Source organism: Thermobia domestica, chromosome 5 (assembly GCF_964235325.1).
Source record: "Thermobia domestica chromosome 5, izTheDome1.hap1.1, whole genome shotgun sequence".
Classification (NCBI taxonomy): domain Eukaryota; kingdom Metazoa; phylum Arthropoda; class Insecta; order Zygentoma; family Lepismatidae; genus Thermobia; species Thermobia domestica.
The window spans coordinates 273,944,924-273,972,664 of NC_137458.1; the positions used below are offsets into that span (position 1 = coordinate 273,944,924).

Sequence of the window (27,741 nt, forward strand, 5' to 3'; positions counted from 1 at the left end):
AAATAAATATGGTTAGTACTTCTTTTAATATAAGTAAATTCATCTTATCGCATAACTTTTGTCACAGGAATTGGACACTCAACAAACTAAGGAAAATTTGATGTAAAAAAGGGAAAATTTTTGAGTCAGTGGAGGGAAATTTTCTTAAGGAAACCTACGAACACTGCGATTAATATTCTTCACCCTTCCTGGAGTCCTGCGAGAGAACCATCTTAACTACTTCCGTTTTACGTTACTCAGAAACCCCTTTAATATTTCCGTTACAACACTCCGCACAAAATATTAAAGTCTGTGGCAAACATCTTGGCATCTCAGCTAAACGAATAAAACATAAGCTCTGACGCGACGTTGCCAAGTGGTAAAGGGGTGTGGCTATGGCTAAGCAGACAAACTACAGTGCGATCAGGTGACAAGGGATAGACGTGGATGTGTACAAAAAAAAAACGTGGCAATACCGCAGGTCTCTCATTTGCTAGCAGCATTTAAAAGAACTTGGAGTGCCGCCTTCAAATGCCAACGACGGTACTTTTCACTTTCTAGCAGCTTCTTTCGAAATTTTTATCCTTGTTTTTAAAGTGCTTGATTTACCAAAACACCATGATATATTTACTCTGTCTGTCCGTGTGTCTGTTTGGCGTATCAAAGCAAAGAACTACTTGATTGCTCACCATTAATTTTGGCCAGGGTGTAGATATTCAAAAGTTAAAAAATCGAGTTCCTTAATGACTTGAATCTCTTATGTCGGTAGACAATCTTAAACCCCACTGTACTAATGAAAATCGTGAATCTCTTATGTCGGTAGACAATCTTTTCTTACTGCACTAATGAAAAACGTGAATATCTTACGTTGGTGGACAAATTTACCCCCACTGTACAAATAGAAAACGTGAATTTCTTATGTCGGTGAACAGTCTTTCTCAACTCTACTGATGAAAAACGTGAATCTCTTATGTCGGTAGACAATCTTACCCCCACTGTACTAATGAAAATCGTGAATCTCTTATGTCGGTGAACAATCTTTTCTTACTGTACTAATGAAAAACGTGAATATCTTACGTTGGTGGGCAAATTTACCCCCACTGTACAAATAGAAAACGTGAATTTCTTATGTCGGTGAACAGTCTTCCCCAACTCTACTTATGGAAAACTTGAATCTCTTATGTCGGTAGATAATCTTACTACCACTATACTGATGAAAAACGTGAATCTATTTTGTCAGTAGACAATCTTACTCCTACTGTACTAATGTAAAACGTTAATCTATTGGCAGTAAATTATCTTACTACCACTGTACTAATAAAATGCGTGATTTTCTTATGTCAGCGGACAATGTTTCTCCCACTGTGGTAATGAAAAACGTGATTTTCTTATGTCGGTGGACAATGCTACCCCTACTGTACTAATGAAAACCGCGAATCTTTTATGTCGGTGGACAATCTTATTCCCACTATACTAATGAAAAATGTGAATCTCTTATGTCGGCGGAAAATCTTACTCCCACTGTATTAATATAAAACATGACTCTCTTATGTCGGTGGGCAATGTTTCCCCCACTGTAGTAATAAAAAACGTGATTTTCTTATGTTGGTGGACAATCTTACTCCTGTGTACTAATGAAAACCTGAATCTCTTATGTCAGTGGACAATCTTACCTCCACTGTACTAATGAAAAACGTGAATCTCTTATATCGGCGGACAATCTTAGCCTCACTATACTAATGAAAATTATGAATCTATTATGTCAGTGGAAATCTTACCCCTACTGTACTAATGAAAAACATGAGACCCTTATGTCGATGGACAATCTTATCCCCATTGTACTAGTAAAAAACATGAATCTCTTATGTTGGTGGACAAATCTTATCCGCACTGTACAAAGAAAAACGTGAATCTCTCATGTCAATTTAGTCAATTCCCCCCTCCCCCGTCTCCCGCTTGTAAAACATGAAATGATGTTACTGTTTTCTCGTCGGTAGATGCAATGCTATACATGTAATGACTACCAGAAAATTTCGAATTTAGTACATGCAACAAAGTACTGGCCTCATCGTTACACATACCAAGGAAAAATAGGAACGTTCAACTACGAAGAAAAATAATGAAATGCAATCTTTAAGTTTGACGTCCCACTTTTATGATGTATAGGCTAAAGGAGACGGTGATAATAAGAAATGAATGAAATGGTGGAATGAAGAAAGTGGGAGGGAACGGTAAAAACCCCAAGGAAACACATAGGGATGCGCACGAGACGAGTCTAGACAGAATTTTCCTGACAAAATTCGAGTCGAGACACAGCTCTTCCAATAGAGAAGAATACATTTTTCGAGTCGAGACATCACTTTTACAGCACATTTTCGAGACGAGACAGCCTCAAATCTTGTCTCGTGCGCATCTCTAGAACACTGTGTTTGTTCACCACAAAGTTCACTTGACGCGAGCTGAGATTAAACCAGGGACCCCATGTACCAGAGGTGAACGCTCTACTATTGAGTCACCACAGGACTACAACTAGTAAGAATCGAACAATTTATTTCCTCTTCTGTTTTTTGAAGCTGAAAACAGGGTTATTGTTTTCGGGTTTTAGCAAAAATTAAAACCAGGAATGATTAAAGAACATTAAAAAGGGGGAAAATCTAGTGACCCTATTCGTCATCTAACATCTCTTTCAACTTGCTAATTACTATGTTAACATTTTCTGTAGATTTATTCGGCAACAGATTTATTCGGCAGATTTATTCAACAGATTAAACAGTGTACAAAAGTTTTATGTGGATAATTTGCCATAGAATGCCAATTTACACGATCTTAAGGAAGAAGTAGAAGGAAAATATGTAGATTTAGAAAAAAAAACTCAACCGTAAAAAAATAGCCGAGAAAAGGACATAGGTACAACAACATAAAAAGAAAAACAAAAAGAGTGTAAAAGGTTTCAGGATCTAATTTCAGCACTTCACGGAACCAATAACACAGTAAAACTAAAATCAACAGTTGTAATGAAAGGGAATTCCTTGAAAGTAAGGCCATAACGAAAGACGAAATTCCAATGTTTACAAAAAGCAGCTTAGCGGAAACTTCTCAAGTGTATTATTTTATTTTATTTTACTTTATTTCAGCCGAATCCTTCTATGGTTCTTTAGTTTAAAAGTTGAATGTAAGTAATTTATATTTCTTTTTGTTTACCGCCCCCCTCCCAACCCTAAATCTTTCATCAACTTAATCAGAAATTAGTCACGATATGTAACTTCCACTTTAATTTTGTAATCTTATATTGCTTTTACCATTTTTTTTGTTTTATTATTATCATTAATAATTAACTGTGGTATTTCTATTCAAGGTTGTTTTATATTATTTCATCTGTCAAGAGGATGCATTTAAATAACTATAGCACATTACTACTGACACGAAAGAAGAGAGGAAAAAGGCTTGCAAAAAACGAATTTACACATAATACACACTACGAAAGAAAAAAAGGATAGAAAAATGAAGGGAGAATAAGTGTTGCCACTTTCCTACAGTAAAAATGTGTTACAAAATTCTCGTTTGTTTTTGTTTATTTGGAATTCCATTTTAGTGTTGAATGAATTTAAAATGGACTTTTACGATGTTGATTTTGTGTATCTATGTGTTGCGCATGCTTTCAAACTATGATGTGTGATGCGTATATAGACAGTACTAAAATCGATTGTTTTGAATTTACGTCTTTCGTCATCAGTGTGGCTGTATGTATAGGATAAAACCGACAGTCAGTGATGCCAGTCCTTGGGAAAAATCCCAATTCATAGGATTTATAAACAATAATTTTTCCGGAAAGGGATAAAGGGAATTTTAGTCAAAACGAAAATTATATGGAATTTTTCATTATATATGTATAATCCGTGCCAATAAAATTATCTTAGGACAGGAAGATGCCGACATCAGGGCCGGCTCTACCATATGTGCAACACGTGCTTTTGCACTAGGCGGCAAGCTTCGAGGGGCGGTAAAGTCTGTCATATGTATATTATTTAAAACAGATTGGAAACAAATTTCATGATGATGGTAGTTAAATTTACTAAGGTGACCTTCTATTTGAATACTACATTCATAAATCATGTTTAGTTCGCATTAGTTTAAGGTCACATGGACAGTGCTAAAGCAAATGGTGAAACGAATCCCAGTATGAATTGCTTAATTGCTGTCAAATGCAAGAACTCCTCCTGCCTATCTTTGCCCATTGTTATTTTTTTTTAAGGAACTGGGGAGATGCAGTACATATTTTATGGAAGTGGGAAAACGACATCTCTCGCATTCCCCCGCACTTTTACCCCTGCATTTAGTTAGTTATCACACTTTTGATATGAAAACTAGTCTTGTCTTTGTCACAAACAAATTCCTTACAACTGAAAGCGGAAATGTTATATATATATATATATATATATATATATATATATATATATATATATATATATTAGTGTTTAGATGTTTCTGAGTACCAGTACACTTTCCCCTCCTATTTGTTGTTCATGATGGAGTAACATATTTAAAACCGTGGCTTTTAAGATTCGTTCTTTTTGGAGAAGTGGGGCGGCAAATGATGTCATTGTACGAGGCGGCAAATTGCCTAGGGCCGGCCCTGGGAGACATAATGTGTTATCAATAAGTGTGAAATCAGTAATATTGATAAATTATGATCTGGAGCACTTTCTGTGTTATCGAGAAAGTGCAAGGTAGTGTGAAATTGATTTGTGAAGTGACTTAATTGTGTGTGATTCTCAAAAATAGAGCACAAAGGAATGAAAAATTGTTCTCTGGTATTTTAAGTAAGAAGAAAAAAATTAAATAAAAAACAAACGAATGGGAGAAAATAAAATATTGAAAGAAAAGCAATCAATTTCCAAAACGTTTCACATGAAACGAATTTGGGAACGTAGTTTTTACAATGTTATTATCCTCAGTAGGTGTTGGCATAAATTTGTAAAGGAAACAATGCCTTTATAACAACAAAATATCTCTGTTTTAAATTAAGTAAAACACTTATTCAAAAACATGAAAGATAGAAATTTACGGATAATTCACTCAGTTATTGGAACAAAGTTAGTAACATACATTAGTATTATTTTCCTTAATTTTTGATTTTGTAATTACAATAACGTTAGAAATTAGAAATCAAAATGAGGTACTTTTTAGCTCAAAAGATAAGATTTTATAATATTTCACGTTTGCATCACTGCCTACACTTTACATTGGAAACTGAACCAGTTCAGGATGCAAAATCCCGGCGTGAATGGAAAATTCCTTCTATTAAGTATTTTTGGAATAGTATTATTCCCTGATCAGCACTAATAAGTTATTGAGGAAATAAATAAAGTGACACTGTTATCAGAAGTTCGGAAATTCTTTACAGTAATTAATTTATAATTAACATGTATTTTATAGAAATAACGGGTGATGTAGTAGTTAGCTTTATCTCTAATAGTAATGTATTTTGATAATCATGAATGTTCAAAGATGTAAAAATCTCTGTGCAGGGGCTCTTTAAAAACAGTTTTACTGTCCCTAGCCATTTTAAAAAATATCGCTCACTGAATATCAATAAATACTTATGTAGAATATATAGCCTATATATATCTTTCAGTTTCAGTTAATAAAATTATACTATAGTTGATTGATTTTACAAAAAAAAAAAAAAAAAAAAATGTCCGAGAACATTTGGCGTTTATCCCATGCGTAATAACGGCAATATTCTATATCGAAGATAATATATTTTTACACTCCTTTTTTCTCTTTCTTGACCCCGACTAGTTACCGTTTCAACTATGATTATACACTCTGAATCACTGTAGAACATTTCTACTAAAAATCAGGCCCAGGATCTCGTGAACAAAAGACGCGCGTTCTAATTACTAAATACTTTGTGGTGGACAAACACCGTGTGCGTGGGTTTTCTCGGGGTTCTCCCGTTTCCTCCCACTTTCTTCATTCCACCATTTCATTCATTACTCATCATCACCGTCTCCTTTAGCCTAACCGGCATATCCGTGGGACGTAAAACTCAAAGATTTCATTTCATTTCATTTCTAATTACTAAATGATGGGAAAGCAGGCAGGCCTACTGAAAGGGAGTGAAATAATGTTTCTTTAGTTTAATGTCCCAAGATTGTAAAGTCGAACAGATGGATGGGAAATATAACTAAATGAAATCTTTGAGTTTTACGTCCCACGGTTATGACGGCTACGCTAAAGGAGACGCTGATGATGAAATAATGAATGAAATGAAGAAAGTGGAAGGAAACGGAAGAACCCCGAGAAAACCAAAGCACATGGCGTTTTTTCCACTACAAAGTTCACTTGGCGGGAGCAGAGTTTGAACCCGGGATACCATGCACCATAGGTGAACGCTCTATCACTGAGCCACGCGGCCCTATAACTAAGTGAGAGTTAATGGAACTTAATATTAGTAGAAACCCCTCTAGTAAATCCTACAAGATCACATTGTCTAGAACTGGACAAGGAACTATTTGAATGCGAAATAGACACTTGATATCTTTGTGTTATACGATCTTCTCTACCATTCTGTTATTGTGCTGGATTAGTCGAATAAATAACTCATTTCTGTTTAGTGTCTTTGTGCATAAAATTTGATCTAGATTGGGATTTATATTAACACATGTACATAAATAAACAAATATCTCCACTAATGTAGGGTTAAATAGGGCTCAATCAATGGCGGATCAAGAAGGTAAAAAATATCAGAGTCAGCCAGAACCCAGAGTGATAAGTACATCATAAGCTACTATAAACTTTTTAAAATATACATAAATAATAGCTTAAATTATTTTTATTACTCAATAACTAGGAGAACTTAGACCCCTGGCCCCAGGCTAGATTTGCCACTGGGCACAGTAAAGCAACTTGATTTAATTAGTAAATAGACCCCCTACTGAAAGCATATCTTTTCAACTCAGATTATAGCAAAATTGCAGTGATAGTGATAGGCTATGTGTTAGTTTGCTAATGGCTACTAATTCCGTACTTTTTTTTAAATGAAAAGTAAAATTTCGAATAGCCTTAGAATTCAAATATTAACATGGAGCTCATGCGTGGCTAAGCGGTTAGCGTACGCGCCTTTGGCGTGGGAGACCAGGGTTCGATTCCCGGCGGGAGCTCATATGGTTCGCATGGTATGGTTGGTTAATCAGTAGGTCCACGTCCCATACAGCCTAGCTGCTGAACGGGACGTTAAACTCAAAATCAACGCAACTCAACTCAAACATTGACTTGCGTAAAGTGTTAATATTGTAGAAGAGAGGACAGAAAGTAGAAACGTTAAATTTTATATCAGTTAGCAAAGTTCACTAATTTAGACGTTATTCGTGGTAGAATGAAACATTTCGATTTCGGGTGCAGTGAAATGTTTTATTGTCCCCCATTTGGATTATTTCATTGTGTCTTTTTATTAAAATAAGCTGTATCAAGAAAAATATGCAACATAACTATAGAGTTGCTCCCAAATGACAAAGGAGATGCTATTCTTTTGCTCACATGACAATAGTCGCTAAGCCTCTTGATAACATTTCGTTTAGGAAGCTTTTTTTCTTTGGAAACAAATAAATCTTAGTACACAATAATATCGTTTTCATTTTCAGTGCGATGTCAAATTAACAGGTTTTCAAAAGTAGTATCATCACACCCCTATCTATTCTTTCATAATACCGTACTGTTGGGGTACCATGTGACAATCACAACCAGTGTTTCGTTCAGAAACGATGTTCCGGGGAGACACACTTAGTATTGCGGGGGAGCACTGCTGGTACTATTCTATTTATTATTATATTAAAGACGTATTATTTTGTTCTCCTCCAGGGGAGCACTCTCAGAGCTCCGGGAGGCAGTGCTCCCCCCCCCAAAAAAAAACGTTCTGGAAGAAACACTGATCACAACTTTTAAAAAATCGTATCCTTGAATGTTTGAGTTACATGTATGAATTTGCACTTTATATAGAAAATGAAATAGTTAAAATGAATGGAAATATTTCAATTCAACGTTCGACGATTATGACCGTTAGGCTAAGGAAGACAAATCATTAATGCAAATGAATGAGGATGAAGGAATTCGTGGAATGAGAAAGTGGAAGGAAACGGGACTACCCCGAGAAAACCCACAGGCATGATGTCCAGCACCAAAATTCTGTTACAAATATCTAAATTATGATTTTTGTATTAATAATAGCATTTTGTATTGAGGTCTGGAGGGGCCATGAAAAGTTTAGGGGGGCACGGTCCCCCTATAGTTGCGGATCTGTCCAGCACTAACTAACTTGGCCGGGGGTCAGAAAAGGAACTTTACGCACAGAGATAAGCGCTCTATCGCTGAGTCACCACGATTCCCATTCCAGATTTTAAGGGAACTTAAAGAGTTCTTCCTATAACACTTCCCGATGTGGTCTATGCTTCATTATGAAATCGTAGATACGTGTAAGTTACGAATTTATCTCCAGCTTTAAGAAAATATTTTAAGGCAACTTCCTTCTTCGGATTTCCTAAAACATAGAGATTATTTTCTAGGTATGAAACGTACAGATTAATATATCAAATAATATATATATATATATATATATATATATATATATATATATATATATATATATATATATATATATATATATATATATATATATATAAAAGAACAAACGTTTCCTGTGTGATTAGGTCACGCTCAGGATCGAACCTAGAACTTGTACACAACTACAGAAGGCTTTAAGCGTTATCCTACTCGGAAGCCCATATTTCGGAAAGATTAGCATCATTATTCAGTTGGCAACATTGCTGATCTCTGTGTTATGGTAGACAGGAAGTAGTGTGGGTGATTAAAACAAAAGAAAAATTTTTTTAAAAAAGCTAACGACTTGAGGAGAAGTGGGAACACTGACAAGGAGGGGAAGGCAAACACTCCAGAAGTAAACGAAAAAGAGAGAGAGAGAGAAAATGACGAAAGCAAAATCATCGGGGAGTTTTTCGGAAAGTGAAAGTCTACATCTTAAGGGAACGCCCTTTTTGTTTCTTTCCAAAAGGTAAGAAAGAACCAGGGAAGTGGGGGAAGGCAAATACAAAAATCTCCTAGCTTTATGGTGGTATGAGAATGGTGTCAGTATCGCAACATGTGAACGTAACCTTGAGTAAGCGCTTGTATATAAAAGCATTTAGGTCTTAATTAAATCAGCATTTTGAACTTTGGGATTTGCAATCAAGATGGCTCATCTGCAGGTACGCTTAAAGAAAGATTTTGTTCTTGTGGTTATATGTATGTTAATTCGTTCTTACAGGTGCAAAAGATTCGAAGCCGGACCTTTTCGCGATTTTTGCCGATTTTTTGGACACTAGACCCTCAGTGATGTGCAGTGTATTAATATATATATAAAAAAGGAACAATTTGTCCGATTTGAAAGAACTAAGTGAACTTTCGTTGTGATGTGCTTTGCTCAAGTGTGGAACTCAATAAGTGACTGTGCGGACAGTAAACAGCACGTAATTCAAACACTGGTTCTACAATAACAAAAATGTGCTTCACTGATATTTCGAATAATGTGTAGTGATTTTATTTATTTGGCAATTTACAATTATACATAGTATATATGCCGACAATTGACAGATCATAGGTCTCATTCCATAGCGGTTTGCGTCAATGCAACTGAAAATTTATGTTTTAATTTGGAATAATCTGCATAGCAGTAATAATTGCTTATTGTATTTTTTTATTGCCTTTGCTATCCGCAAATTTTGCGAAGATCGATACGGAATGAGGCCCTAAGGAAGATTTGTCGCACCATCAACTGAATATCAATCTAATTTTGTTGAACAATCACCCTGTGTTCTGAATCATGATATTACCAGCATACTTAATTAACACTAAGTGGATTAATAAAATATAAAAGTACGTCCGTTGGTCGACCAACAAGTTCCTGTCATTTAATCAACAGCTATGACATCACACATCAAATCGCAAATTTTACTTATTTTTAAAATTATTACGTTGACAATTTTGTTAGTTGGTAAATGATTAGCAAAGTGATTGATTACAACGTAGGCCCGACGTTGGCTGGTGGGTAAGTCTACTGTTTCCCACTGTTGGGCCAATCTAATGTCTGTGCTGCTAGGGAAGGCAATGTTATTGTATAATCGAAGTTTCCTGAAAAGATACAAAAAGGAAATTTAAAATAATTCCATCCTTTACTCAGAATGTAAAGTGCATTGTCACCAGTAGTATAATTGTTTTGTGATAATGGCAGATCATCTACAGCAAATTAAGCAATTTCCACGCATTATGATCTTCAGCCAGCTTCGTCTTACTGTTGTTAGCACCACAATCCGTTCATCAATCGTCACATTTGGTGGGAAGAACAGTTCTTCAGTTGTATAGCGTTCATATCTGATGCGAGTGGTTTCTGATTGAATCTCAGTTCATATGCATTTGTGTCGGTAGATTTTCTCAGAGTTCTTCCGCTAGTTCCTACTTTATAATTCCGCCAATTTTGTCATTATCATTTACTTTCACTAATTATATTTCTCCTTTAGCTTAAAGGATATAAGTATGGGACGTAAAGCTACGGTATAAATTTCATTTCATTTCAGTAGTTGCCTAGTTACCAGTTTCCCAATTATCCTTCAGAATTTCAGAGGAAGCTGGCCATTTTATCTGTATTTTGTAGACTCACTATCTCTCGGGGGAAAACATTCGGACACATGTTGTGACTAAATTGAGATTTTTAAAACATTTATTCAATTAGTAGTTTATATTTCATAGTATTCATAGTATTCATAGTATTCATAGTAGTACAGAAAAAAATAAGACTATACAGGGTGTTACAAAAAAAAGTGTCATAATATTTTGGAAACAGATTCCTTACAACAAAATAAGAAAAAAAGTTCATATGGCTCTGTGCTCAAAAGTGGATAGTTTCGGAGTTACTGGGTGTCGGAAACTTGAAACAGGTGAACTTTAGAAGTTTAAAGCTCCACTGCTATAGGAACTATCGTAGTCGGGTCAAGTTATCACTGAGAAACTGGTATGTGAACTATCCAAATATCCATCTTTTAGAGTGCTCCTGTCTTGCACACCAATTTTTAGAGAGGTAGGTGGAGAGTGATCAAGAACTTCCAGCCTCTCTAAAGTACTGGAGGTTCTGAAAGATAGATATTTGTATAGTTCGCATACTACTTCCTCAGTGATGTCTTGACCCAACTACGATCGGTCCTATAGTATTGAAATTGTGTACCTTTAAAGTTCATTTCTTCACGTTTTCGGCACCCTATAACTAAGAAACTATGCACTTCCGATCATAGCTCCATTTAAACTTTTTTCTTATTTTGATGTGAGGAATCTATTCAGGCCCGTAGCCAGCCCAAAAATTTAGGGGGGGCCGGTAGAAGTTAGGGGGGCGACCCAATCATATTATACTTCATCACCATATTATAGTTCATTTGCAAGCCTACCGTGAAATTTTATGGGGGCCAGCCAAAGTTTAGGGGGGCTCGGCCCCACCTTGCCCCCCGTGGATACGGGCCTGAATCTATTCCCAAAATATTGCGAATTTTTTTTGTAACACCCTGTATAGTAAATATGTAGTCCTTTTACAGAAAATTATATTCTTTTCCACGGTAATTCTTTCATCAGCTTCTGTTAATTCTTTATATTCCTGATTTCTGAGCGCATATACTGTATATATCAATTACTTCCTAATTCTTGTTTCTGTGTTACAAATAATATCCCTTAAGAGGCCTCATCACTGCAAAATTAAAATACCGCTAATTTTACAGTAATTATGTAATATCTTCAAATAGATAAAAGATAATAGAAAAGTGGAACAAGACCTCCCTAGACAGTATTATTTTGCGTGAGATACCGTTATCACGACTCATTTATCTGCTTTCGATTTCCAGAAATTTAGAAAATCGGCATTTATTTTCGCGTTTCTAAATAACAGCAAACGAAAAGCTACTAGGTGACTCCTGATAACGGTACCTCGTGCAAAATAACATCTTCTAGGGAGGTCTTGATCCACTTTTCGATTATATTTTATCTATTTGAAGATATCACATAATTACTGTAAAATTAGCGGTATTTTAATTTCGCAGTGATACAGACTCTTAACTTTATAATATTTAGTTACTTAGGGCCTTATTCAGAGTCGTTCTGACGAGTGATTAGTGTCATACTAAAGTGTTCTACTAACATATGTTTCCTGCAGTAGTCATGCCTTTAGTATGAAGCTAAAAATACGTCAAAACGACTCTGCATAAGGCGGTTAATGTTTAAATTCAGTTTACTGGCTTTCAGATTTACTCTGCAAGGTCATTTTACACTGAAATAATTAAAAATTGATAAACAATAATAATAATAATTGTAAATATCATCAAGGTCTACATTTGAATCTCTCATTTTGTCTCTCAGTTCTGATGGAACTGAAAAATCCCTGGAAAAACTCAGTTAAAATAGTCAGTCAACCAAATTTAAACCTGGAATTTTCCGATTCGTAAGCAAGAAGGTATAACAACTAGATTACGCCTTATGCTCTGCAAGCTAAAAGTCAAGGTTTAAAATCCAAACTGTACATTGAAATATTTTTGCAGACATTTACTTTTATCTTCTTCGGATGAGAGTCGCGACAATGAAAAGTTGTGGTCAAAACAGGAACATGCTTTTCTAAAGATTTAATCTAAATAAAATGAAATTAAATCTTTTAAGTTTTACGTCCCACGGTTATGAAAACTTGGCTAAATGAGGCGGTGATGACAAGAAAAGAAGGAAATGATGTAATGAAGAAAATGGGAGGGAACGGGAAAATCTCCGCACACGGTGATTGTCCACCACAAAGCTCACTTGGCGCGAGCATGATGTAATCTAGATTAAGTTTTAGTCAGTAATGTATTTCATACCACTAATTCCGTAAGTATTTAAATTATTATTATTATTATTATTATTATTATTATTATTATTATTATTATTATTATTATTATTGATAATAATAATAATAATAATAATAATAATAATAATAATAATAATAATAATAATAATAATAATAATAATAATAATAATAATAATAATAATAATGTAATGGGAAAAAATCATATGTCATGGTATATGGAGGTTAGTTTGAACTTTTTCTATCTTGGCATTTATTTCTTCTTATACCGAATGGTTGTATCTTAGGTAACTTAATGAATATAAAAGGTTAATTCTATTACTATATAACCGATATTAAATGTAAGAACTGTCAAAATAACATTTTTTTATTTACATTTTCATTTTTTTTAAATGTTTTCTGTCCGTTTCTTCGCCCATCGCGATATATGTACACTCCTCGCCTAGAAGCCATACTATTCAACTTACAAAAACCAAATTTTAAACTTAAGGATGCTATAAGATTTTGCGAGTGGTGAAAAGTTTCGAATTGTATTCCTACTCTTAAAAAAAAAAAAAAAAAAAAAAAAAAAAAGAAGCTCTCTCGCGGCTAGTAATATGGTTAGCGCATAGTCTTCGGTGCAGAAGACCGGTACTCGGTTCCCGGAGAGTGCTCATGTAATTCGGATCCCACGCAACCGAAGATCCACGTCTCATATAGCCTTGCTGCTGAGGGACGCTAAACCTCAACTCAAGAAATTAACAAATCAAAAATAAGAGCAGTTTCCAGAAGGGTAATGCTAAAAAATTGCGAATTTTTCGAAAACGTCTCTGGATCGATTTAGTTTATATTTCATGAATGACATTATTCCGTTAAAAAAGGCAGGCGACTTTCTTCATATCTAATCTAATGTTCTAATACAAGTAAAATAAAGAGTTCGTTTGTGTGTCCGTGTGTCTGTCTGTCTGTGTGCGGCCTGGGGACCAAACCAGTGGACCGAGAGTAACCAAATTTGGGTCATGAGTACCTTGGTCCAGGCCCGATCAAGGCGAAGCGATTTTGACAAAATTCGAACAAGAGGGCTCTCAGGGGGGCGTTTAGTGGGACATATAAAAATAGTAGAAAATGACCGATATTAGTGTCGAATTCATAGTTTTTGCGGTCGCCGAGATTAATGGTGAACTCCGATCGCATTAACTTCCAAATTCACCCCATTCGGCTGTGGGCCGGGGGTTACCGGGAAGGGGTTACCGAGACATGTAAAAATAATCCAAAATGACCGCTAGAAATATTAATATCAAATCCATAGTTTACGCTGTAGCTGAGGTGAATGGTGATACTCCCATAGGCGTTGATTTCCAAATACAGCCCCCATGCGAAGAATGGGTATTTCAGCAATAAAAGTGACTATATTTGTGATTTAATAACTCTTTAATCACCCAACCGATCTCGATCAAATTTGCTACATGGATGAGTTTCAGCCCTAAGAGTGTTTTTCTTATTTCACTTTGACGGTGCAACTTAAGCGAAGAGGAGGGGAAGAATTTTTAAAATGATCGATAATGACCGATATTAGTATCGAATTCATAGATTTCGAAGTCGCTGAGGTGAAAAGTGACGCTTCCGATCCCGTTTAAATCCAAATTCTGTCCTGCAACTGGGGAAAGAGGGAGAAATGTGTAAAAATGATCGAAAATTACCGATATTAGTGCCGAATCTATAGATTTCGTGCTCGCTGAGATGAAAAGTGACACTTTCGATGCAGCTTAAACCAAAATTCAGCCCCGAAACTTAGGTGAGAGAGGCGATATATAAAAATTATCGAAAATAACCGATATTTGTGTCGAATCCATAGTTTTCGGGGTCGCTGAGGTGAACAGTGACACTTCGGATGCCGTTTACACCCAAATTCAGCTCCGAACCTTAGGTGAGGGAGGTGGTATACAAAAATTATCGAAAATGACCGATATTAGTGTGAAATCCATTGTTTTCGGGGTTGCTAAGATAAATAGTGACACTTCGGATGCCATTTAAATCCAATCAGAGAATGCTTCAGTAATAATACAAAGTGACTGACTAAGAGAACATATTAGTATTTTTTTCCTATTTTAACCCAGCGAAGCGGGGTAATTGACGTTAGTATTACATAAATAATTAGTTTATTACTAACTGTAGAATGAGATTATTTACTTTAAGAAATAGGGACAAGAAAGTTTTCTCAGATATCATTTAACATATTATTTTATACTAAGTATATAAACTATAGTAAAACATAGTACTCATGTTAATATGCACACCATTACCTTGAAACTAAACTTTCTTCTTGGCCAGGCAACAAGGTTTTGTTATGAAATTCAACCCGTCGCAGCGTTATGGGAGTTTTCTGCTTTAAAAAAAAAAGTCAGATTTAGATATAAAAGCTTTGCGTTTATCGTCTTTCTTTCCGTATTTAGAGTTTAAAAAATAAAATCCCTTGCTAGATAACTACAATAAAAATGACACAGAGTACTAGGCGTTCAAGTCAAAAAATATAATGTTTGTAGGTGAAGATATGACAGTGTAGGGCGAAAGTTCGTTCATCTCGCCTACAGTCTACGCCTGAAACGTCTGGCAAATGATTGATATACGTAATAATTATCTTCACTCCTACTCTTCTATTAAGTTCAACTCCTTTCTGTAACTCGTGATAGTTTCATTAGGCAAAAATCTCGATTCTTTAAAGTAAGCTGAGTTAGTATTTCTTTTTTTTCATCAGAAAAGTGAACCAAGTTGAAGGAATTCAGGTGGGTGACATTCCAGATCGAATGAAATAATATATATATTTTTTTCAATAAAGATTTTTCTGCAAAGACGTGGCTTTAAGCTACAGAAACAAGAAGTTACAGTCAGTGGCGTCTTAACAACATTATGGACCCCCCCCCCTAGACAACCCGTGTGCCGCGATCCCTGTGCCCACCTACTTGTCCCCTTCTAGTGTCGTCAGTCTAAACTAGTGGTTCTCAACTGATGTATTGAAACACACTAGTGTGTCACACAGTGCCCTAAGGTGCGTACCGAAATTTTAGAATTTAAAAATCATGAAAATTTTCATAATAATTTCTTAAAATCGAGACAGACTTTACCAGTCAACACCTTCAGCGGTAACAGCAATTCTCAGTGCTATATACTGTAGAGTCATTATAAAAACTTATTAGTTTCACTATTATAATAGATATTATTATTATTATTATTATTATTATTATTATTTATAATAAAAATATCAAACAAATGTGTCGCGATATCCTAGACGTTTAGCAAAATGTCATCAGTAAAAAAAATATTGAGAACAACTTGTCTAAACTACTGAAGTATTATTTATTTATTTATTGCCAAGCTACTTTACATATGTAGATTAGTATGGATCACCTACGTTTGTGGTGCCTCTGGGCAAGTACCCATCGGGTCCGTACGTTAATAAGGTCCTGCCCAAAGTCTCTTTATAATGAAGGAGTATTAATTGAATCTGTGTAACGAAGTCATCAGTCTTTTTTCTTTACATTATATTTCCATTCTTAATTTTTAATTTGCAATCTTTCCATTATATTTATATTATTGAAGTCTTCCCCTTGCTTTGTTCTGAATTTGTGTTCTGCCTAAAAGTAAGTTCTAACCCACTTATCGATTATATAAAAATTACCCAGATTTTGAATTATAATTAGCTGCATACTACTAGGCAAGAACTAATTATGGCAACGGTATTATTATTATAGATAACAGGAAGAATTCACGTTATAACCCACCGGCAAGACCGAGCTTTTCACAGGAAGTAAGCAGGCCGGTAGCCAGCCCAAAAATGTAGGGGGGGGGGCGGCTGTAGTTAGGGGGGCGATCCAACCATACTGTAGTTTATCATCGTATTATAGTTCATTTGCAAGCCTACCGTGAAAATTTTAGGGGGGCCAGGGAAAATTTAGAGGGGGCCTGGCCCTCCCTAGACCCCCCTGGATACGTGCCTGGAAGTAAGTGAACAAAGGCAGGCGAACAATCTAGAGAGGTAGAGGATAGAAGGCGCAGGGAAGGGTGTTATTTCAGGTCACTAGAGCATAGAATAAATTCAGGAAAGTTGCTTGTCCAAATGTGTATATTGTATTTAGTGATTGTCACATTAAAGATCATTAAGTTAGTTAAAGATATGTCATTTGCATAACTAAGCTCCTTAGGAATCACTCTCTTTCTCTGTGAAGTGATAGATTTTACTCGTAAACCTGCAACTTTTCAATAGTGCAACTTCGAGGACAAAATTACATCCACAGCTTCATGCTGGTAACGACGCAATATCACATCCATAGATATAAGTTTATGCGGCAAAAATGTAGTACAAGGATTCTAAAAATTCTTCCTTCAATAATCTGATTCCTTCCTTTTTTCCGGCATAGATTTCGGGGAGCAATTTTAAATTTACCGCGTTAGTACACCATTGTTTTCTTAATCGCCGTTTATGTTTTCATAGTGCTGTAGTCGATAATAAGTTGTCTGTGTACCTGTGATTAGGCCCTCCTGCTCATTTGGTCTTCTTTTGTAATTTATTTGCTGCAATATTGCTTCATTTGTTCTAATATTTCGTTCAACTGTTTTTATTTAGACTTCAGGCATTAGAATTTCTTTTTATCTTTTGTATTTTTCTTTCTTTCTTTCTTTTCATTTTCTTATCTTTTCTTTTGCATTTAGCATTTAGTTTTCTTCTTTAAGTGACTATACGGATGATAATTCTATTGAACATATATAATCATCCAAAATCCGTCACTCATCACATCTAGAAGTTATCTGATTTTTGAATGTGAGCTTGTACAGTCAACGACAAAAGTTCTTTTCGTTTGGTAAAATTGATTTTGGGAATAACAGTGGTATATCTGGAACATACAGAATATTCTTTTTAATTTACTGAAAACTGTACTCATATTGTCCTTCCAGTGTTTACGAAACTAATTTCATCAAACGGAAAAAAACTTTTGTCCTGAACTGTACTACTGTAAGGTAATTTTTATCGTGTGTTCTTGCTATGAGTTTTGGAGTTCAACATCCCATGTCTACACAAAGGCTATACGAAACGTGAGCTTACAGCTTAACGTGGGATCCGAATCTGGCTTTTTATCACATATTTTTTGGAAAATAGAACTTAAAAAAAAATACGCGTAAAATTAGAGAAACTACTGTTCCTCCAATTTAATTTACGAGTCAGCATAGGTATATATTTTCTAACAGCAATAAACTTAATGAAAACCTGAAAAATTTTGAGTAATTATTCTTCGTCACTTTCTTTATGAAAAGAACAATGACATTATCAATGAAGAAAGTATGTTTTCGAACTCACACAAGAATATCGTTAAGTGTAATATATACCCGTTCTTTTATGTAGGGAAACACACGAATCGTAAAACATTATTTTTTATTTCTTTAAATGTTTGTTAGCTATACGTGATGACATGTGAAAAATGACAATTTTTATTAAGAATCACTTGAAGAGCGTTGAACTATTGTTTATGGCCTCGGTTACAGTTTGTAGGAGTATGAATGAGTAATTATTATATAAAATAAACTATAAGAATAATAATGTGTTGAGTATAGCTCATTTCTAATTATATATTCTTAAAAAATTGTAACAATTCTATAGTGTTGTTAAATTACAATAAAAAAAGAAGTTGAGACGCATGGTAGAGGTCTACACGGGCTCGGGCCGAGGCGCCGGGCTTAAGCCTGACCCCGCCCGCGGGCCGGACTCGGGCTTACAAAGCATGTATATCACTTCTGGCCGTAAATTTTTAATTATACAACCATAAGGTAAACGCACCTGAATTCGACAGGTACCCGAATTCGAATACCTATGCTTAAAAGTTGTGAAATAAGCATAAGATGTCATCCCTGCAATCGTGCATAGAACTGGCAACATTATGGGAGTGTCTTTTCTCGTGTCAAAAGCACGGTTACAGTAGATGAGTCATATGTATGGAGAAAAGAAGTACATTGTTGTGTGTGTGATACACTCTTCGAGAAAAAACACATAATCTTAAGGAAATCATAAGACGGCAAGTTATTTTCCTAAGATTTTTATTAAAGTTAGGTTTGATTCAAGCAAATAGTAGTACTTTAATGTTGTAAAGGAGTTTCAATCAGTGCGTTTTGTTTTCTTCTGTGAGGACAAAGGTTGTGATGTAACATGAACGGGGGGTTGTCGAAAACACGAACCTTTATTCGTAACGTGAACCGGATTTCGACAAGGTTGTCGAATTCATGCTAAGTAGTGCAAATATAATTTTAACTGAATATCTAAACGTACAAGTATGTTCAAAGTCTTTCATAAAGCTATTTGTTGCATAATTCTCCGATACTTGTAATCTGAGTTCGACAGGGATGTCGAAATCAGATTCCAGCATGTCGAATTAAGAATCATCGAAGTAACTACTCAGTTCAAAAAATTTAAGTTGTGTTCTTTTGCCCGTCAGATAGTTTCTACATAATAATAAAACAATATTTGAAGCTGAGAAGAGATTACTATTACTAATAATGCCGTTACATGGATATAATTTAAGGTGTCGAATTTAGGTACCGCAACTGTCGAAACCAGGTGAAGTGTGTCGAATTCGGGTTCCATTGGCGAGTTCTAGTTTCATAAAAATTTCTAACATTAACATTTGAGCCTTGAAGTGGCTTTTAGTATTAGTAGGGACTGTACAGTTCAAGGCAAAAATGGGCCAACACCGACCAATATTATGGCCACAATAGGCGATTGATTTTTAAAACAGTCCTTAACCTGTCGAAATCCGGTGCGTTTACCTTATTTCTCGGGCCTTTTCGGGCCTAACTTTGTACATATACTGTACAAGAAAAAAAATTTATATATATATATATATATATATATATATTTCACAGTTCTTTCTGGAGAACTTTTAAAGCAGAACTGCAAAATTAAACCTCTACTTGCTGTAAATAAAAATACAATTTTGCATAAATTATTAAGTTTCTGTAATTCGGACTTATTTGATTATCACACTAGCTCAGGCCGAGCTCGGGCCTAAATGCTAAAACATATTTCTGACTCGGATCGAGCCTCACATTACAAATTCATGATCCGGACCTGGCCCGGGTTGAAAATTCCGGTCCGTGTAGACCTCTTATAGATGGACAGTTTTCAACCTTTTAAACGGAAAGACCAGATCTAAATAAGTCAAAAGCTTTCTCGGGACTAAGAGCTTAGCATACACGCATTTGATGTGGGAGACCCGGCTTCAATTCCTGGCGGAGCTCATGTAGTTCAAATCCTACATTAAGCTGTAGGTCCACGTCTCATATAGCCTCGCTGTTGAAAAGGATGCTAAACTGAAAATCAAGTCAAATCAAAATAATTCCAACTGGCAACTTCCAATAGATGATAGTATAAGTTCTAGTGACAAAGCTAGCAGCTGTTTGGTTTCTGAATTAATTGCAGTACCTTTGCATTAATTTCTAAATAATAATAATAATAATAATAATAATAATAATAATAATAATAATAATAATAATAATAATAATAATAATAATAATAATAATAAGAAGAAGAAGAAGAAGAAGAAGAAAAAGAAGAAGGAAGGAATGTGATTTTGCTCCAATGTAACTTTAATCCGTCCTGATACTAATCAATAGACTTAAAGAAAATAAAAATACTTGGCGTGAGAGCACTTTGTAAGCCTAAGTCTCTCCTAGCGCCATCTGTTAGCGACTGACTGAACTACGCCCACCCTAGCACGTGATTAGCGCGCTGCGTCGCCCTGTCTCTTTAACACGTGTATCGACAGCTTTCAAGATTTAGTGGCCGTCACGTCTTTTATTCGCGTGATTCCTCAGTTGACCTCACGACGCTGGGTGAACGCTGAAAATTGAAAAAGCACCGGCCGGGAATCAAACCCGCGACCACGCGGACGTGAGTCTAACTCTCTAACCAACAAAACTGATTTCATGAATGTAAATTCTCACCTGTAGTTTCTTGAAAAAATGGGATTTAAAAAAAAAACGTAATAATTGACTATGTACTCCGTACGGTATTCACACCAACTACGAAGGTGAAGCTAATCTTGAAATATAGGCTCATCAACCTTTTTATTATGTCACTAGCAAGACTGCAGTACACAGCGTGGTTAATGATACCTGGTTAATTCTTTAATTGAGATTAAATTCTTAAAATTTAATTTTTGTTTAATTATATGTGTCCAAAGATGCGATATATATAAATCGATAGATGGTATCAAGCTGAACAAAATGACTTGCTTGACGGTCAATTCTCATGAATAGTTTTTGAGAAAATAAACAAGCATCTCGTCCTTGCATCGAAGGAGCGAATTGTGTATATTGAATTGTTTATATTATTTACAGAATTGTTGCTACTTGACCAACTCTCATTGCCACTGCCAACGGTAACGATAAATCATAATATCTTTAACGCAATTGTTGCAATTGGTAACGTTAGCAACAATAACTTTCAAAAGTCACAAGAAGATCGAAGTTAGCAACAATGGAAAGAAGCAGAAATTCCTATCATGCTTTACATAATCATAGGATAGCTAATCAGGATGTGAGTTATACGCAACTGATCAACTCTCGTTGTCATGGCAACGAAAGCAACAACAATACACTTTAAAAAGGCCGTAAGATAGTCAACGTTATCAGTAATGGAAACGGACAGAAATTTCTATGCACATAATACTACTGTACAATGCCATTCACATAATAATAGGATACTCATCGCTGAGCCTGCATCTACAGTACTTTGTTTTTTGTATCACAGACAAACATGAATGCCAATTACTAGAAGGCGCATTCTATAGTTCGCTTCTTCTAGTTTAGGCACTGAATGTGTGTCTTTCTTTGTCAATAGTAATCTACTGTATGTACTGTATATAAAAATGAAAGTGACCATGTTTGTGGCTTAATAACGCTTGAACCACTCGACCGATCTCGACCAAATATTCAACATAGATGAGTTTCGGGCCTGGGATGTTTTTTGTCATTTCACTTTGAAGATACAACTTCGGGAAGTGGAAGAGGATATATATATACAAAAATGATCGAAAATAACAAATATTAGGTCGACTTCATAGTTTTCGGGGTCGCTAACATAAACGGTGATACTTCCGATGTCGTTTAAATCCAAATTAAGCCTCCATTAGTACTCCTAAGTCGGGATGGTGACATGTAAAAATAATTGAGTTGAATTCATAGTTTTTAGGTACTCTAAGTTGATTTGTGACACTTTTGGTGCTCTTTATATCCAAAATGAAACGTATTTTTCCCCGTGCGAAGGACAGGCATTCTGTCTGCTAGTATTAATAACTTTATTTCTGTTGGAATGGATTATTCATTTATTTCTGAACATGTAAACAAAATACACGGTAAAATAGCACACATACCCTAAGAATGGCACATATATTTTTAACAGTAAAATACATTATTTGTAATTATTATTTGCTTCCAGTCAAAAACCAGTGCTTTCTTTCCTGAAGATAATTTTGTTATAGAGTAATAACAAGAAGAAGAATGTGTTATTTATACCCTTGAATAAATTTATATTAAGTATACCATAATTCGTGTGCATAAATCATACTTTTCTAGACGTATATGATTAAAAATTTAGCATATAATTTATATGCTTGATTGATGAGAAATATGTAATCCGACAACAAGAAAATAAAATGTATTCTTCAATTTAACAACCTAGGGCTATGCATTTCATGGTAAAGGGGAAACATGATTAAGGAAAGTGAATGACTTTGAATGAGGTGTCTTCACACTTTGCCTAATTCCCATTTTGCCTAATACTTTATAAGCTGTCAATCACAGATAACAATCACATCCGCCATTTTGAGTGAAGTGACAATTCTCATTTGGCCTAATTCCCATTACGCCTAACGATCTTATCAGGAGGGAAACACCCTCTATATAGAAGGTCTGACAGTGTTTACATACTTATACACCTGCACATCCAATTTCGTACAAAAATAACTTTGGGGGGAGGGGGGTTTAGGATTTAGACTTCTGGGCTTTCGGCATCTAAGGCCATTTAGCCCGTCACGTTTGAGGGATGACGTCTCTCAGTGAGCACACTATCCGGGGAAAGGGAAGGAAGAAAAGATTGGGGAAGGAAGGTAGCGGCCTGGGACCTATAAGTTAGGTACCACCCCGGCATTTGCCTGGTGTGAATGAGGAAAACCCAGGAAAACCTCACTCAGGGTGGCTTGTGGCAGGTCAGGATCGTAGGATTGCAGGTCAGGTTCGTTTTTATACTTTTTCGACCAAGTGCCCCCACCGGGAATCAAACCCAGGACCGCTCGCACTGAAGGCGAGAGCGTTAGTGACTACGCTACGCGGGGGCACAAAAAATAACTTACATCAAATAAATTACTACAATCACTAGAAGAAATTACTAGAACAACTTGCTGGCTATGCCAGTGAATGTAACTCAGAAAGAATAAGAAAAAGTAAAAGGCTGGCATTCTAAATGGAACAAGCGCTTTTCTAGACATCATCCGAATATATTCACGTTTATTTAGCAAATGCAGTCGGAGCAGATGGAAAATGATAAGACGATGCATTTGTTGGAGGTTGAGAATAGTGTGGTGCAGCAAAATTAAAAAAATGGTAAAAGCTGAATGACAAGATCAATGTACTGAAAGACATATTACAAAACGAAGACATTTCTGTATTTTCTTATATATACGTTATATCCTATTATGTGAATATGTGTGATTTTTGATTCAGAAGTGTTTACCGCGTAGAAGTGAATGTAATATATTGTAATTTTTTTTTTTTTTTTTTTTTTTTTTGCAAAGGCTAACTAATGTTATGTCTCCTGATGGACGACTGTGTGAATATTCACACTTTGTATATTTGAAATATTTTTTGTTATAGTTATTTAAAATAAATGTTTTTTTTTGTATATAAGTTTCTGTCACTTATTTATATATAAGTATGGAAACATTGTCAGATCTTCTATGTAGAGGTATTTCCTTAATGATAAGATCTTTAGGCGTAATGGGAATTAGGTCAAATGGGAATTGTCATTTCAGCCAAAATGGCGGATGTAATTTTTATCTGTGATTCACAGCTGATAACGTGTTAGGCAAAATGGGAATTAGGTAAATGGGAATTGTCATTTCAGTCAAAATGGCGGATGTAATTTTTATCTGTGATTCACAGCTGATAAAGTGTTAGGCAAAATGGGAATTAGGTCAAATGGGAATTGTCATTTTAGTCAAAATGGCGGATGTAATTTTTATCTGTGATTTACAGCTGATAAAGTGTTAGGCAAAATGGGAATTAGGCCAAATGGTGAAAAGAGAATGTGGAAGGAAAAAGGAGAGCCTAGATAAAACCCACGGATACAATTTTGTTCACCTCAAACTCACATAGAATGGGATCAAACCAGGTACCCTTCACATCGCACCCTCACTCCGACAGCTCAGAATTATTTACTACCTTTGTATATACATTAAGCAAGAGTCATCACTTTATTGAGTTCGAGCTCCCTCGATGCTAAGCGGCTAGTGTAGGCGTGGGAGACTCAGGTTCTATTCCCGGCGGAGCTTAAGTGGTTCGGATTCCACGTTATGTTGTAGGTCCACGTTATCTATAGCCTTTCTTCTAAATAGCCTGCTAAACTCAAAATCTATCTAATGTATTTTGTTGGGTTATCCTTGCCTTCTAATCAGTTAAGTTCGAGTTGTTCGTATGGTTATTGGCCCTTTTAAGTAAAGATATCAAGCAAAAGAGCTACCTTTTTAAAAATATATAATATAGGTTCTGTGTGTCACGATGATTAAGAACTTGTTTGTGTTAAAAGAAAGCTCTCTGCAAGGATAGAAGTACAATTTTGATTTTTAGTTGTTTTCAGGTAGCTAAGACTACTTTTTCAAAGGCTACTTTCAGTTTATACATGCGTTCAGTGTTTCTTCCACACATGTTTTCTGAGCGACACTGCCCTACTGGAGCTCTGAGAGTGCTCCCCGGAGGAGACCAAAATTGTACGTCTATAAATATAATAATAAATACAATTGTACCAGCAGTGCTCCCCCGGAATACTAAGTGTGAACTCCCCAGCAACATTGTTTCTGAAAGAAACACTGCATGCGTTTATTATTTTTTGAAACTATAGACAAGAATTTTTAAATTCTGCTTAAACATGAGTGAATATGGTCAAAAATTGGTGACAATCGGACATTTGGTTAACAAGAAAATTAATTCTATATTTGGTCATTGTGGACTTTTTTCATCCTTAAGAATTCGATCTGAATCTCCTTTCAAATTTAAAATTATTGTTTAGATATAGTAAATAACTCTTATAAGATACAGTGTAAACTTTTCCTTGTAATTAAGTATTTCGTATAAGTTTTATTAATGTGAATTGGCTTCCTCGTACTCTGAACGCCTCATATAATTTCTTGGCACTACAAAAAAAGTCTGAGTGCCTTGTGTCGGAGAATATTACTTGAGATACGTGAGTGAATATGTTTCTAATGAAGGAACAATTAGCCAGTTGCCAGTTCTTGCATATATGATGTCCTAATTTAGCTTATATGGAAGATGCAAGGAAACATTTCACAAAATATTGCACGTGGGTGGTAATTGCTAGTATTTACTACGTAATAGGCTAATTAGTGGAGACATACTGTACTGCTCCCTTGTGGTTATTTGATTGACGTACTCACCTTTAGCGTAGAATATCTGGAATTCATTCCCGGTTAAAGCTTCTGTGATTCGATTTCCACTTTAAGTTGGTCTACTTCTCAAATAGCCTCAGTGCTGAAAGGGCTGTTAAACTCCAATCCAACGACAAAAAGGCTATTACCAGACTCAGGGATATACGCAAGGAAAAGGTCCTAGGACCTCCCAGAAAACCCGACTTTTCTGTAAATTTCGTCTAATTTTATGAGTGATTTTTACAAATTTTAATACAATTTATCCTTATTTTGAATTTGGATCCCAGAAAATCTATTCACCCCAATCCCGAAATAAATTTCTGCATTTGTCCCTGACCAGACCTAATTGAGGTGTGCTCATTTTTTTCCTAGCTTGTCTCAATTTTCGAAACTAGTGTAAAATTAATATTTTAATCTCTCTTCTTTAACTTAGTGTGTATAATTAGTAGACAGCTGTGCATTTTCATAGTAGCTATTGGTTCGTACCTATGTACTACAATGAAGGAAGATACTTAAATATAATTATAATATTGTTTGTTAATATGATAGAAAATGTAGAACATTTATTTATTTCATGTTACTTTTATTTATTGAACAGGGTTTGTTATTAGCTGTTGTGGCGAATATAGCCTTCACATACGCCGGATATGCACCAGTTGTAGCACATGCGCCAGTGGCAGTAGATTATTACGTAAGTAGCCAAATAAATGTAAAATTTTGAAAAATTAAAAACGTATACATTTATTATATTTAGTTTAAGACTCAAATAATTTGATTAACCCACAAAATAAATGTCAAAAAATATGGGAGACAACTTGCGAAATTATGAGGTTTCAAATCTAATTTAATTAACGATTTTTCATTTAATTAATGAACTGTGTACTAACCAATATTCTGATAAAGCTTTTAAAAATAGTTAAAGATTCTGAGAGAAAATAAAGGACAGATAGAGAAAATGAAAATACATCTACAATACTAAACTTCGCTCCCAAAATTAAATTAGGTATAATTAGGTATTTCGTACATTTTATAATTGTGGGGTTAAGAGTCTGAGGTCTAGGCATGACCAAAATTGAGACAATGTGACATGTCTTATCATAGTATAGTAGCAAGACATTATTGTTTCAATTTTGGTCACGCGTCAAGTGTCTCTCAAGCCTCAATTATAAGATGTGAATTTTTACTGTAAGTAAAAAGTCTTATGTTTCCCAAAAACATTTGCTGTGGACATATTAAGAAATTAAATTTACAAATGCCATCTATTAGTGACACCGAAACGAATTAGTTTTAATTCTTCCGTTCCCATAAAAGTGGATCATGTATTACAACTACCATATTTAAAACGATTTAGATAATGGTTGCACAAATTTTAGTTGCATTTGCATGTTTTAGCCACAATTATAACCAAAATTCCAATTTCATCATGTCTGAAGGTGCCTAATTTGACACTTTTGCCCATTATGATGTATTTTTGCCGATTTTGTACAAAATTTTGAAAAACTTACTTGTAAGCTGCAACCGAGAAAGTAATATATTTTTATGGCAGGATGTAATGAATGAAAACAAAATTCAAAAGTGGTAAGTAATTATACCAAAGGCACATTGTAAACATATTCTACTGTATATTGAATGCATACTCATACCTTTTGTGTATGTCTATGTATGCTTTCAAGCCAGTCCAAAAGGAAGTAAACGCTTTCACACTTTTATTTCCTTAGTTCAACATCGCAAAATTCGTCCTTAATCCCACTAATAAAATAAATGAACGCCTTGTTGAGGAGATATGTTCTTATGTCCTTGATCGTGCAGAGACTTCCTGGTTAAGAGGTACAAAGTTTCTAAAGATGAATCATTATAGTTTTGAATGTGTTTAAATTGTATATTGTTCAATATAATTTCTGTAGGTTTCCACGGTATATAGGGATTTATTTTAAACCGACAGGCATTGCGCCCAATGATAATGTTGAGTAAAAGACCATTGTTTCATACCAGCACAAAGTCGAATGATATACTTTTTGTATACATATAGATCTTTTGGATTTCCTCTCTTTTCACTCAAGTTCTGAATTAAGACCTGGTAACGACAGACGCTTACTCTTTTATCCAAGTTCTGAGTTAAGATACCGCCAACGACACATGCTTATAGCTAGTATTATATGATGT

General features: G+C 35.1%; 1 protein-coding gene across 1 annotated transcript in view; it reads left to right on the top strand.

Moving 5' to 3' along the window:
* Window positions 1-9,127: 9,127 nt before the first annotated feature.
* Window positions 9,128-27,741, top strand: part of LOC145686630 (larval cuticle protein A2B-like) — a 29,047-nt gene continuing 10,433 nt past the window's right edge. The window contains exons 1-2 of the mRNA XM_081760099.1: window positions 9,128-9,242; window positions 26,177-26,269. Coding sequence (XP_081616225.1) covers window positions 9,228-9,242; window positions 26,177-26,269 — 108 coding nt within the window. The 5' untranslated portion in view covers window positions 9,128-9,227. The remainder of the gene's footprint in view (window positions 9,243-26,176; window positions 26,270-27,741) is intronic.